Genomic DNA, 15,044 nt, shown 5'->3' with positions numbered 1-15,044 from the left:
GTCACTCAAATACAAGTCACCTGATATATTGCACCCCCTAGCTGACATCTACAGGAGAGCAGAAAATGATATCTCCTTAACCGTCTCAGCAGGTATGTCATATTTCATACCTGGACATTCAGAAGGTGCGTCTGCATATTAATCTACTAGTGGCAAGGCTGCTAAATGCACCGAGGGATTGTGAGGGATTTTGGTTCTAGCTGGGGTCTCTTCCCAACATCCTCCCCAAATGAGGCGATTGGTTCTCTGCTTCAAGGAGACACCCTGCTGAGTTCCTAGAAAAGCTTTTATGCTTGGAGCGAAGCTAAGCTGAGTTGAAGAAGCTCCCTTTTAACATTGGAACTAACTTTGGGAGATAAGGCTCTTTTGCTCTGACACTTGAAAGCTGCTTAATGCAGGACTTTAGGCAAGTACTTTATCTCTCTAAACTTCTGTTATCGCTTTGCTGTGTTATTGCTCTCTGTATATATATCTATATATATCTATATATATATATATATATATATATATATATATATATATATATATATATATATGCGCTACATCTTTTTCTGTAAATATATTTTTATTGCACCCTTTTGACCTTTTAGTAATAAATCCTATTATCTGAAAGTGTTGAACTGTTTCAAAAGCTCTTTAATGCAAACTAAGAACCCCTGTCTCTGAAGAGCGCTACTGTGTGTTTTTAAACGTCTGCATACCTTTGCCTGCGGTGACATTGTGTATGCAAATGATTATTCAAACATCAGTGTTATTGCTGCTATTGCCGAGTTTCCTCTTTCTCTGTACAAAAAGGAGGTGGTGGCAGTGTGAAGGGTTAATTGCGTAACTAACCTGACCCAGTAACAATCGCTCCCAGGCTGCCAGTACACAGATTGTGGTCCATTAGCTGGAAAATCTTTGTGCAGGGTGCAGCTGGGCGTGGCATTGTTACGCACGTGACAGTGCGGTTTTAGATTGGCTAGTCCTTCGGTCACGAGTTTGGTGAGAAGGGCTGGGGTCTGACGCCATGATAGTCACAGCACTTAGTCATTAGATTGATTGCTGTTGAATGGGAATGCCTATACATGGATCGAAGTTCAGCCAGTCCCTTCTGAACTGGTCGAATTTAAATTTATCTGTGGCCAGCTTTAATTCACCAGGATAGGCATGCTTATTTTCAAAAGATTAACTTTTTCATCTAAGTCCAGTGAGATTAAAAAATTACAGTCACATTGCTGAAATTAAAATCATTATCCTTGTGTTAAAGCTTTGTGAATTGACCTTTATATCAGTGGCATTTTGGTATATCATTGCTATGTTGGTAAATTTCACAGAAATATGCCAGGGTCTCACAACTATGAGTACTGTGTGCTCTTAGCATTAAAGGGGAAGCTTTTAAAAAGCTAGTTTCACCATGCAGTGCCACTTGGTGAAATGAGACGTTACTGAAGTTTCATAGAAAGTATATGCAAAATCATCAGTTTCACCACAAAATCAAGTTTGTCAAAATCACCAAATCATCCCTATACATTCAACCTTTCCTTGAGTATATGTGGTTTATAGATTGTGTAAATTATGTATAAGTAATATAGTATAATAGCAGTGGAGGCAATGATTTAATCTGAACACTAGCTGTGATGTACACTACATGTTTTATGCTGTATGGGCTAAAAAGATTCCTTTTAAAACGGTTATCCTGATCTGATTCCAAGATACAATTTAAACAAATGGATTTTAAATTGCTTACTACCCAATTGACTCACTTGCCTAATGCAAAAATCTTGATTTGTAAGTTACATTTTTACTAAACAAGAACCCTTTGTTTTCAGCACAGTGGTCACTTCTTGAAATTGTTTAATGTTTTTTATTTGTGGGGTGATGACATTTTTTTTGTTGATTTACCAAAATATATTTGTTCCATTTAAAGTGGAAAAAAAAGTTTATTGCTGTGGATATGGAAATACAGGACTTATTCAGTCTAATAAGGGTCCCAATCCCAATGTTGTAGCAATAGGCCAGCAGTTTAAATATAGTCCAGGATGTTCACAAGACTTGGGCATGCACTACTCAATTATAACTTATTATTATATCTTAGTACTAAAAGAATCAAATACTGGTACTATTGAAACTTCTTAGTAAACAACAATCAAAATCTTGAAGAGATTGTCAAATCCTTAGTGGATAACAAGTTAAGGGACGCCTATTGTGAAAAATATTGTATTCTAAAAAATGTACTGTACAGTACAGTATGTGGTTAGAGTTTATGTACAGAGTTGTTCTGGTGAAACCTGTAAAATTTTGGATTTCTCCTAACTTTCTGTCTTGGTAGCAAAGGTCATCAGTTAAAAAAAAAAAAAAAAGGCATGTGCGATTCGTTTCGTTATGAAATTAAATTATTATTCGGAGATTTGGATGTATCCGAATCTCTGAATCACAATAGTAAGGAGTTTCAATGAATCCAAAATAAATAGTAACGAAACAACAAATAAACTATATTGCCAAATGTATTGGGACAGCCCTCCAAACCATTGAATTCAGGTATTCCAATCACCTCTATGGCCACAGGTGTATAAAATAAAGCACCTAGGCATGCAGACTGCTTCAACAAACATTTGTGAAAGAATGGGTAGCTCTCAGGAGCTCAGTGCATTCAAGCGTGGTATCGTGATAGATTGCCATCTGTGCAATAAGTCCGTCCTTGAAATTTCCTTGCTACTAAATATTCCACAGTCAACTGTTAGTGGGATTAAAGTGGAAGCAACTGGGAACAACAGCAACTCAGCCACGAAATGATAGGCCACGTAAAATGCTGAAGCGCACAGAAGTCACCAACTGTCTGCAGAGTCAATAGCTAAAGACCTCCAAACTTTTTGTGGCCTTCAGATTAGCACAACAGTGCATAGAGACCTTCAAGGAATGGGTTTCCATGGCCGAACAACTGCATCCAAGCCTTACATCACCAATGCCATGCAAAGCATCAGATGCAGCGGTGTAAAGCACACCGCCACTGGACTCTAGAGTGCTTTCTGGAGTGACAAATCACGCTTCTGTCTGGCAATCTGATGGATGTGTCTGGGTTTGGCAGTTGCCAGGAGAACGGTACTTGCCTGACTGCATTGTGCCAAGTGTAAAGTTTGGTGGAGAGGGGTTTATGGTGAGGGGTTGTTTTTCAGGGTTTGGGCTTGGCTCCTTAGTTCCAGTGAGGGGGAACTGTTAAGGTGTCAGCATACCAAGACATTTTGGACAATTTCATGCTCCCAACTTTGTTGGAACAGTTTGGGGATGGCCCCTTCCTGTTCCAACATGACTGCACACCAATGCACAAAGCAAGGTCCATAAATACATGGATGAGCAAGTTTGGGGTGGAGGAATTGACTAGCCTGCACAGTGTCCTGACCTCAACCTGACAGAACACATTTGGGATGAATTAGAGTGGAGACTGCGAGCCAGGCCTTCTTGTCCGACATCAGTGCTGACCTAAAAAATGCACTTCTGGAAGAATGGTCAAACATTCCCATAGACACACTCCTAAACCTTGTGGACAGCCTTCCCAGAAGAGTTCAAACGGTTATAGCTGCAAAAGGGTGGACCAACTGAATATTGAACCCTACGGACGAAGACTGAGATGCCATTAAAGCTCATGTGCTTGTAAAGTCAGGCGTCCCAATACTTTTGGCAATATAGTGTCAATCTGTATTCATTCGTTTGTGACTTGAGGGTTTTGTAAGTTCAATAATACGTGCCAGACTCTGTATTGTTATGATTGGCCAAAGCCAAAAGTAGCAAAGCAAGTTGTAAGCAAGTCACCGAAATAACGTAAGGACATAACTAATCCAAATCTTCCCAAAGAACTTCGAAAATACGAATTGATTTGGAACAAATATACAAATTGAATCTGAATATACTAAATGAATTACAAAAACAAATCATTCTAACATAACAAATATGATAACATGAAATGATTGATATAACGAATGAATCCAAAACGAAAGACATTGTCTCAGCGTGCACATCTCTAGTTAAAAAGAGTGAGTGAAGCTCCCTAACCAGGTCAAAGGAAGCAATACAAACTTGTCAAGATTTCTAATCCTGCCCTATTTTACCTAAAAAAAAAAAAACGTAAAAAAGGAAAAAGGTTTGGCTATACATACTCTTTGGTATACAGTATTTGTGGATCGTATTTAGTGCATAAATTGCTTCTTTATATTTTGTCACATTTGCATGCACATCAAGCTGTCCAGCAAAGATAATGGTGACAGGAGATGGAACAAACTATGACAGTGTAAGATGAATAAACAGTAACCATTGACACTGTTATATTTTACTAAATGTATTGTCTGCTTTCAATTATTGTAATATAGTTATACTGTAGCTGTCATTTTATAATTTTTCTCAAAGCAATCATTGTTTAAGGCTCAGTTCACACTATTGCGGGTTGTGTGGTCCGCATCTTCTCAGGCATGGCAGCCCATTCATTTGAATGGGCTGCTGTGCTGCATTTCCCATGGAAAAAAGGTGCATGCACCTTTTTAAAAATGCAGCCGCAGAGAAAGCCCTGCGCATCTGGCAAGAGCAGAGCTTTTTGGCTGCGGGTGTAGGAACAAGTGTGATTCCTGCAACCAGCCCCTAAGTGTGAACCTAGGCTTAAAAAAATGTGTTCTGTTCTAATTCTTAGTGTTCCCTAATTTACTTCATGTATACTGCCAAAGTCCATGGTATTGTATTAGATAGTATGCAGTGTCATCCTCTCTGATCTCTGGTGATATGGAGTGCCTATTCCCAAGAAAATCTAGCTGTATGGACATCCTAGCTGTGCAAAACCTGGAATTTGCAAGTACAACAACCTGTAATAGTATTACTTATTATAATCAGCAGTGTAGCTGTTGACACACTAGCGATAATGAGAATGCATGAACCCAAGAAGCCTTTTATTTCTTTTAGAGTTTTTTTGACATTGAAAAAATTTCCTGAGGATGGATTGTTTAATTTTCCCTTAAGAAATGACTGCAATCCTTACACAGTTTGTTCATTAAAAGTAAATGTCACCCCTGTCCCTAGAAAGTAGCAGTAATATCAGAACAAATAGTTCAGTCCCTTAATTTAAATTATACACTTTATCGAATAGAGTAGATCATCATTAAACTCTGTAGGTATCATTTCTCACCATATTTTCCTGCTTATGACAATGGCTAACACAAACAACATTTTACCATAGTTTCAGCCTAATCAGCAGTCCAACTATTAATGTATTGTAACACTGACAGCGTCCATGTCTATTTTATTGACAGCTGTGCTGGCCTTAGATGGACATAGTGTCCTTCTAGAAGAAATACCAGATCGAAATGTTGTGGAGCTTGTAGTAAATGGAGAAACTGTATTTCAGTGCAACATCAAAGAGCTTGATTTTGGTAAGAAAAATGCCATATTTAATAAAGTATCTTCTATAAGAAATCTCATGTTTGATGAACTTTGAATATTAATATGCACCACTTTTTTGATAGCTACTTCACTGAATAAGGCCGAATATGTGCATTTGTCCTAATATAGCCTTTGTCAACCATTTTAATATAGAAGAACCCTGCAAATAGTTTTTATGTCTCAGGGAACCCCGCTAAATCTCTAGCACATTTGCGTGATCAGTAAGTTGTAAATATAATAAATAAATAATAAATGATATAAAAGAAAAAAAAATGTATGTAGTGTATCTAGCATATTTGACACCCAGAGCAGATTTGTTTAACACGCCTTAGCTCTATAAGAAAAAAAGTTTCAGTTACAATCAGGAAGTAGAACAAATAAGGCCCCTTTCACAAGACAGGTCAAACCAGGTCCACCCGTCAGTTTGTCAGGCAGAACGGATCTGACCCTCTATTCACCTCTATAGACTGGTGGGTATCCCTTAACACCTGCCTACCTCAAAAAAAAAAAAATGGAAGGGAGTCCGTTTCCCTCCATCTAGACAGATTGGATAGGAGGGCTGTCTGTTTGTCTGTTGTAAAGTCTGTTTACACCCATAGAGCAGAGCGGGCTTTATAAACGTACTTTTTTTATATTTTGCCTTTTTTTTTTTTAAAGCATTGTTATTGCTGTGGTAAAGCCATACCCCTACTTTATAAATGGGCCTTTTAGTAGTCTAGTGGCTGCTGTCAGAATGCAATGTCCTAGCAGGGGTGATTCCTCCATCCACATTCGTTGTATGGATGGATAAACCTGTTAGTTTTTTTCTGTTTTAGGCCGCTGGCTGAACAACAACAACAAACTAACATTGTATGGCCAGTTTTAGGCTTTAGATTCCGTAAGGGGGCACAGGAGATTTATGTATTTATTTAATGGCAAGACAAAGGTACTTTTTGTACTTCAATAATAATGTGAAAGTGTGCCTAACCAGTTTGTGTACAGATTAAATTAAAATTACACAAAACAAATAGAAACAAGCAATCAGTGACAAGTTTCTCTATGCTGCAATTTTTCTTTTGTAGGAGGTGATGGACTACTGGACCCACTTTGTGAAGATGCAAGACAAGCAGTGCTGAGGGCTTACTAATAAATATGTAGTATCTGCCTGCAACCTTATATTTCCCGTCTAGCCCTATAATTCATATTTACAGAAATTTTTGTCCTGAATTACAATGTGGAATAAAAGTAAGCTTTTAATAACATTTTTTTAGTCTAAATATTCAAAAAGGTATGCGCAAAAAAACTAAACAAAAAAAACCCTTTACCATACACATAACATCAACATTTGTGCCATCAGGAAATCACCTATATTGCTAGGTTTCTGTGGTAGTGAGCCCTTGTAGAACGCCACTTTGGAGTTCCCCAGTGTGTGAAGCCTAAGCCCCAGCCTGCTTCTTCATGAGGGCCCCTGATGGTGGGAATGGACCTGTAGCATCAGATCACTTACGTATGCAGACTACAGATGGCAAGAGACAGAAGAGGACCCAGGAAGCAAGGCAAGGTCATGACAGGCAGCAGGCAAGTAAAAATTATAGAGAAAGCTGGGATCAGTATACGAAAAGTCACACACAGAATACAAGTAATGCAAGGCACATATTACCACTAATTGTCTAGAATCAGGCCCATATTTGCACTCTCTAAGCCCTGTTGAAGGTGATCTCTTGGAACCCCTAAACACATTGGTTTCCTTAATAGGACAAATTAATCTGCACCATTAATCTTTACCAGAACCTTGCAAAGCCATCCGTACCATAGAAAGCTTCCTGTAGAACTATTCATGTTGAAACAGCTCACCCATCCAGGTTCCTAGCAATAACAGGGAATCCAGCACTGCATACTCCCACCATAACGGGACCCAGAATTTTTGGAGGTCTGGAGTGATATTCGTGTGGGAAAAGGACCTCCACTCCTGACTAAAGGAACTCTGGTTCATACAGGGTTAAGCAATCTCCAGGAAGCAGCACAAAAGACAGGAAGCACCTAGTCCTGGAGATGGAGTAGGAGTTTTGAGGAGACTTGACTTTGTGCTCTACTTGTACTGGAAAAAAAAACTGACAAAACATCTGGTGCTGGATGCTGCTAACCCTTGATTAAAGCCCTTATATGAACTTTACATGGTTGATAGTTTTATTTGTACTGAAGATAAAGATAAAAGACTATCGAGCTGTGTTTTCTGAAGTTTTTATTTGCTGCTGGAAGCTATATTTTGTGTGCTTCGAAAGAAAAATAAATACCTTTATAACATGGTCCCAAGGAGCTACAGTATACCCCTGAACTTTACAATTTGTTGTAAATGAAATAATAGCTTTTTAATAAAATGTTTCTAATACTACTCTATAAAAATAATTAACACAAAATGAAAAGCATACCACCCAAACCCCTCAACAGCAAAAAAAAAAAAAAAGTATATGCATGTGGTATAATAAAATTTAAAAAATAAATCTATACAAATATGATGCACTCCTAGCCCATAAAATTAATGTACAGAAGTGATATATCCATAAAACTGGCCTTCTATGGTATTATTACACAGATCAGTCAAATGACATAACCAATGGTACAAAACACACAAAATTAGTGGATAAAATGAATATATAATAATTTTGTGTGTGTATATATAAATGCATATTACACACATACATATATATATACACACACATATATATATATAATACACACACACACACACCCCCCCCCCCCCAAGCTAAGGTTACCAAGTTCAACCAACCTTAAAATAAAATGACAGTGCAATAAATAAGATTTGATAACAAAAGTAAATAACCAGTGGCACAACAAAAGGAGTAAAATGCTAGTGGTGGGAGTCTCTCAAACAGTAAGGCCAACCAAACCTAATGGTATTATTTCAGACATTTCTAACAACGTTAATAAACTAATTTTGGTATGCTTATGGGGCCGATACTTAATATAATCTTTCTACTATATCTTTAAACAATTACACTCAATATAATCTTTCACATATTCATAGGAAATCACCACCAAGAATAACCATTAGGATGTCTTAAATCCATAAAGAAGAATCCAGTTCAGCCTTGCAGCTCTTTAACGTGGTATTAAACCCCAAACCAAAATTTTATATATTGCAGCTTACCAATCATTAGCGTGATGGCTGTATTATGTTTCCTTTTTTTTTTTGGCTTTTTACCTCTGTTTTTACTTAGTGATCTGGCCAGTAACACACCTCCTGTATTACAATACCCCCAATTTCGATGAAGGCACCATAGTCAGTCTGAAATGAGTGGAGTGTCAGATGGACAAGCAGATTTAAATACACTAATAAATTGAAATCAAACGGCAGTTATTACATTATAAGCAGTTACAGCAAACAGTTTTTTCCTTTTCAGACACATATGAGAAAACTTTGAAATAATAGTATAGCTGGTCACGGCCCTCCCTAGCTTTCTCTTTACAGAAAGCAGCTGCTGTAAAATCTACTGTGTCTAAGCAGTGCAGCACAGATCTCCTTCCCATTTGGTAGTATCCAGCAGTATGAAACGAACCCTGTATACCTAACACAATCAACCTAAGGCTGAAAAAGAAATCCAAAAGGTTCTACTCAACTATTATTATTATTGATATTACTACTATTAGTACAAATAGAAATGGTGCATCTCACAATGGGAACTTAGCAATTAAACAAATCAGAATCTAATCCTTCCATGCTTTGTACAAAAGTGAAAAATGTATTGTTTTTACACACTTTCATTCCCTTGTTAGTGGTCAGGTGCAACAGATCAAGGTCCCTGTGGGGAACACACAATTTTGCTGTGGGACCCTATAGTCTGCAGTTATGCCCCTGATATGAAACATACACTTTTCTGCCACAGCCCACAAGCCTAACAGGAATGGCAAGAAATAAAGAACACTTAAAAAATGTTAGAAATTGTATTTAATTCCCCAGGGGACCTAGTGCTATATTCACCTGGTCCCATTTAGATTGGTGGCCCTGTTGTCATCCAAATGCACTTCTATGCTCTAGCTTCACCCCTGTTTGAAGCCCATATTATGGGCATTCCTGTGGGGGAATGCACAGCCTGCGCAGAGCCCCTGCCCCTTCTCTGTTCTGCTTGTTCATTCTTCGTAGTAAAAAATATCTCTGAACTACAGCTCTATGTAATATATCAGACAGTGCCTAGTATGTTTAAAAGCAGCTGCAGCTAGATCAAACAGAGCTGCAGTGTTGAGTGATCTTTTAGTATTATGAATTAACAAGCAGAGCTGTGCTGGCTCTTCTGATTTTACACATGCACAACCCCGAAGTGCTAAGTGAACTTTCACTTTTATGGATGAGCAATCAGCAATATACAACTGGTGATACAGCCCAGCAGCACCGATCACTCATTCATAACACTGAAAGCATTGTGCAGTACTATGTGATCCATTGGCTGGGGCTGTGTATATTTAGATTCAGCAGATAGCCGCACAGTGCAGCAGGCTGTGTGACCTTTTGTGAATGGCAACGCTGGTCTCCAGAGTGGCCCCTACTGTCAGAGACCAAAGCTGTCTCTCACAAATCTGTCTGCTTCCTAGAAACAAGGTAGGACTGGAAGAGAGGTGAGAAAAACAAAAGGTAAGCTAATGTGCACCCAAATCACAACATTAGTGCATAAAGGGTTAATTATATGAAGGTGCTGAAACCATAGATTGGGTTTCCTAAAGAATAACCCAGGAATAATACACTATAAATTATAGGCAGCTCTCCAAACAGCTAACTTTTTGAACTTCATATATTTATGAAAGAAAGCATCATATAGAGACAGTGATACATTAGAGTGCATGCACAAGATCTCCCCACTGTTCCTCTATCTCAGCCTGTCTCAATCTTTTCAGTGCAGAGGAACCCTTGAAATAACTTTCCAGTCTCAGGGAATCCCTGCTAAAAATTACAATATCTTTAACATATGATACATTAGTGTGATGGTCAGTGGAAAGAATGCTCCTTACAATGATCACTGGCACTGAGAAGAATTACCCCCTTACAGATAGGCTAAAATGATGCAAAAATTGCTCAAGGAACCCCTAGCAACCTCTGGAGGAATCCTGCTCTATCAAGACAAAGTCAAACTCTCAGCTACAAGCTTCATATACATTTTCATTAGAACAAGGAGGAGATCCAGGCTAAAAGTGCAGCAATTAACAAACATCAATATACATGGATAGATACCAGAAAAAGCCTTCAGCTGGCATGTGGACACTCAGAATCAGATGGAGGTAGGAATTACAATGTTTCAGAGTAAAAACCCCTTTCTCAAGTGAAATTCACCTGTCTGCATGATGCAGACAAACAATTTAAAAATATAAAATGGCTCCAAAACTCACTATATCCGCCCCTTACTCTCCCAAAGTTGGGTGATGTCAAACCTAAGGCAGGAAGTATCACTTCCAGTACACAACCACTCGGATGCAGCCTGCCAATCCCTGGAGGAAGTAGCCAACCAGGGGCGGGGAGGCTTCTCTTGCTGTCTTAAATGGACACACTCCATCAGTTACACCTTAACATATAAAATAAACAGCAGAGCAGGGAAGCTGATCTTGCATCCTAGGTGAAAACATTTTGGGGAAGAGGACCAGCACAGCATAAATAGCCATTTAAAAAACACGAAGAAAAATTGTGAAAATATATACACATATGAACAAAACAAAACAAGGGTAACGCCATTAACCACAATTATCTATATCTTCATATATACATAGCAGTTATAAATTACACTATATTGCCAAAAGTATTGGGACACCCCTCCAAATCATTGGATTCAGGTGTTCCAATCACCTCCATGGCCACAGGTGTATAAAATCATGCACCTAGGCCAGGGGCGGACTGACAACTCATGGGGCCCCCAGGCAATAGGGGATCATGGGGCCCCTGTGTCCTTGCCCAAACTCAAAAAAGCCTATGAAAAAGGTACCAGGGGCATCTCATGGGGCCCCCTACTGAACCTGGGCTGTGCCCGAGTTTCCAAATGGTCAGGCCACCCCTGACCTAGGCATGCAGACTGCTTCAAACATTTGTGAAAGAATGGGTAGCTCCAGGAGCTCAGTGAATTCAAGCGTGGTACTGTGACAGGTTGCTACCTGTGCAATAAGTCCATTCGTGAAATTTCCTTCCTAGCTAAAGACTTCAGATTAGCACAACAACAGTGTGTAGAGAGCTCCATGGAATGGATTTCCGTGGCCGAGCAACTGCATCCAAGCCTTACATCACCAAGTGCAATACAAAGCGTCGGATTCAGTGGTGTAAAGCACGCTGCCACTGGACACTAGAGCAGTGGGGATGTGTTCTCCGGAGTGACCAATCATGCTTCTCTGTCTGGCGATCCAATGGATGTGTCTGGGTTTGGCAGTTGCGAGGAGAATGGTACTTGCCTGACTGTATTGTGCCAAGTGTAAAGTTTGGTGGAGAGGGGATTATGGTGAGGGGTTGTTTGTCGGGGGTTGGGCTTGGCCCCTTAGTTCCAGTGAGGGGGAACTTTTAAGATGTCAGCATACCAAGACATTTTGGACAATTTCATGCTCCCAACTTTGTGGGAACAGTTTGGGGATGGTTTGGGGATAGCCCCTTCCTGATCCAACATGACTGCTCACCAGTGCACAAAGCAAGGTCCATAAAGACATGAATGAGCGAGTTTGGGGTGGGGGAACTTGACTGGCCTGCACAGAGCACTGACCTCAACCCCATAGAACACCTTTGGGATGAATTCGAGCGGAGACTGCCAGCCAGGCATTCTCATCCGACATCAGTGCCCGACCTCACAAATGCGCTTCTGGAAGAACGGTCAAACATTCCCATAGACACACTCCTAAACCTTGTGGACAGCATTCTCAGAAAGAGTTGAAGCTGCTATAGCTGCAAAGGGTTGACCAACTCAATACTGAACCCTACGGAATAAGACTGGGATGCAATTAAATTTAATGCGCATGCAGAGGCAGATGTCCCAATACTTTTTGCAATACAGTGTATGTATGAGGTTGGTGGGCAATAAAGGATACAAGCTGATTAAACCCACAACACACAGGGAAATCTAGTGGCAGAGACAAAGGTACAGATTGGTTAGGTAAGGAATTTACAAATGAGCCCTGGCAATAATGGTAGGCCGAATTGTGAGCTGCACACAGAGGACATAGAGAGTTGACTATCTGCATACATTTACACTCACCGGCCAATTTATTAGGTACACCTTGCTAGAAATGGGTTGGATCCCTTTTTGGCTTCAGAACTGCCTTAACACTTTCACTTGCCAGGTCTGTATGTACCTGACAGCAGGGGTTTTATAAACAATCCAGTGTCTGCATTCCCCGGATTGTGTATAAAACTGACAGGTAGACTCCTGGTGATTGCTTTCACAGCCCCGGTTGTTCCGGAGCACACACCCCCACCCCCGCAGGTGCTCCCACCATGTAACTAGGCTTCGCTTGCCCATCTGTGGGTGTCGGCAAGTGAAGGGGTGAAGGGGAGAGAGGAGAGTGGACGAACATTCACTCTTTTCTTTGTGCGACCTGGAAGGTGAAGTCCATGATATCATTTCTGGGTCATGGCTGTCACTTTCAAGGGCTTGAATAGCCAAGGAAAGATGTATTGCAATGCTGTTTGCAATACATCTAATGGATCACAGAGGAGACATGTAGGGTCTTTTTGTAGGGTCATTGCATGTCTCAATAAAGAGAACCTGTCACCAAAAAATCATCACATAGGGGACTTTGTGTCTATTTTTTCAGCACAACCTCGTCTTTATATTTTACCAAAATTTGGGTAATTTATTGTGTTTATTTGCCCTAAAATTCACTTTAGTGTAATTTTAACTGAAATTTTGCATTTTCTAGACCTTTGTAATAATATCATGTGACATAAAAAATTGGAACTACCACTATTTTATTCTCTAAGGCAAGGGTAGGCAACTTTTGAGAGGTGGAGATCTACCTGAACAACATGAAAGAGATCAAAGATCATCAGGTTTCAGCACAATTTAAAAAAAAATTAACTAGCAAGGCCTAACTAAATAGCAAGGAAAATTTAGAAAAAAATGATAAAACAAATGTCACTGTAAAAATACAAACTTAGCCTATCTTAAAAATGGATGGTGTCAGTCAGTAAGGCAGTGGACAGTGGCAGTAAAAGTAGTGGATGGTGTCAGTCAGTAGAGCAGATGTTGTTGTCAGTCAGTGAGCAGTGGATGGTGTCAGTAGAGCAATGGATAGTGTCAGTCAGCAGGGCAGTAGATGGGGTCAGTAGGGCAGAGGTTGGAGTCAGTCAGTAGAGAAGTGGACAGTGTCAGTGGGGTGGAGGTTGGTGTCAGTAGGGCAGTGGATTGTGTCAGTAGTTTTTATTTTTACATTTTTATTTTTTAATATTCTTTACAATTTCTTTAGGAGCCCTGTTGAAAGGGGAGCACTTGGGGGAAGGGCCAGGCAGCAGAAAAAAGGAGGAACAACGGTGGGAGGGGCAGGGGGAGGCTTTTACTAGAACGGATCCCCTGGATTTACCTCCTGCAGCAGCTGTACGCTGGTGGGAGGGCAAGGGGGAGATGCTAGCTTTCAGCTGCTCCAGGAGGACAATAAAAGGGATTGTCGGAAGACAGGTATTTTAAAAATCTGAAGTTCCAGCAAGTAGCTGGGGATCAGTATTTCTCTGCTATCCTAGTGCCCTAAGGCGGCTGCCTAAGTAGCCGTAATGCTGGGCACCAGCATAAGGCTGCTTAGGCAGCTGCTGTAGAGCACCAGGGTGGGGGTACAAAAATACCGATCTCCAGCCACTTGCTGGGAGTTCAGATTTTTAAAATACCTGTCATCAGCTCCTCCCACTAGTAAGCAATGGATAGATTATGTTAGTTATTTACTCCCAAGGGAGAAACTCATGCACCAACAATGCTTATCATAAGTCCCAGCAGGTATGGCAGGGTTGGCTGGATACACCTGGGCTTGCCCCTCCTCAATTGATAGTGGACCAACTTGTGCAGGTCCGATATTTTATATCAGGTGCGTGGCTCCACTCCTCTCCCTGGGGGAGTTCATGTGCATCTCCCATTCTTTTAGGTGAGATGTTTTAGGCTTTGTTCCTTTCCCCCCATTTCTGTTTACATTGGTGGGGAAGGAATAACACATAAAAAGGAAAAAGCAAGATATTGTCAAGAATGTTTTGGATCCTTGTGGTCTCTGTTTTGTTTGATTACCATTTCTGTTATTCTGTTTATTACGGGATCTGCGTATCCACATTGCTCTATTTATGTGTAATCCTGCTGTTGCAGTAATGTCATTGTAGATTCTGTAAGTTCTGTTCCATTTTTATTATCTTGACAATAAAAATTTGGGTTAAAAAAAAAAAAAACCTGCTGGTGGGGGGAAGAGAGGGCTAGAAGTCACTGCTATGGGGGAAAGGGGCACAGAGGACATTGCTTGAGGGGGGAGTGGGTAAGAGGTCACTGCTTTGGGGGAAAGGGGGGCAGAGGACATTGCTGGGGGGAGGGGTTCAGAGGTCACTCCTATGGCGGAGAAAGGGGTTAGAGGTCACTGCTATGGGGAAAAGGGGGGGGTAGAAGACATTGCTGGGGGGGAGGGGGGCATAAGTCACTGCTATGGGGGAAAGGGGGGTAGAG

At 40.4% G+C, this 15,044-nt stretch overlaps 1 protein-coding gene across 1 annotated transcript in view; it reads left to right on the top strand.

Moving 5' to 3' along the window:
* CUNH10orf53 (chromosome unknown C10orf53 homolog) overlaps nucleotides 1-7,552 on the top strand; it is a 44,968-nt gene extending 37,416 nt beyond the window's left edge. Inside the window, exons 2-3 of the mRNA XM_089680071.1 lie at nucleotides 5,271-5,390; nucleotides 6,462-7,552. Of these exons, the coding sequence (XP_089536197.1) occupies nucleotides 5,271-5,390; nucleotides 6,462-6,526 (185 nt within the window). The 3' untranslated portion in view covers nucleotides 6,527-7,552. The remainder of the gene's footprint in view (nucleotides 1-5,270; nucleotides 5,391-6,461) is intronic.
* The last annotated feature ends 7,492 nt before the right edge of the window (nucleotides 7,553-15,044 follow it).

This window comes from Staurois parvus, unplaced genomic scaffold (genome assembly GCF_062004578.1).
Source record: "Staurois parvus isolate SC_StPar_1 unplaced genomic scaffold, SC_StPar_1.0 ptg000234l, whole genome shotgun sequence".
Taxonomy (NCBI): domain Eukaryota; kingdom Metazoa; phylum Chordata; class Amphibia; order Anura; family Ranidae; genus Staurois; species Staurois parvus.
The sequence above is the reverse complement of the archived record's forward strand: the minus strand, read 5'-3'. Positions and strand labels throughout refer to the sequence as shown.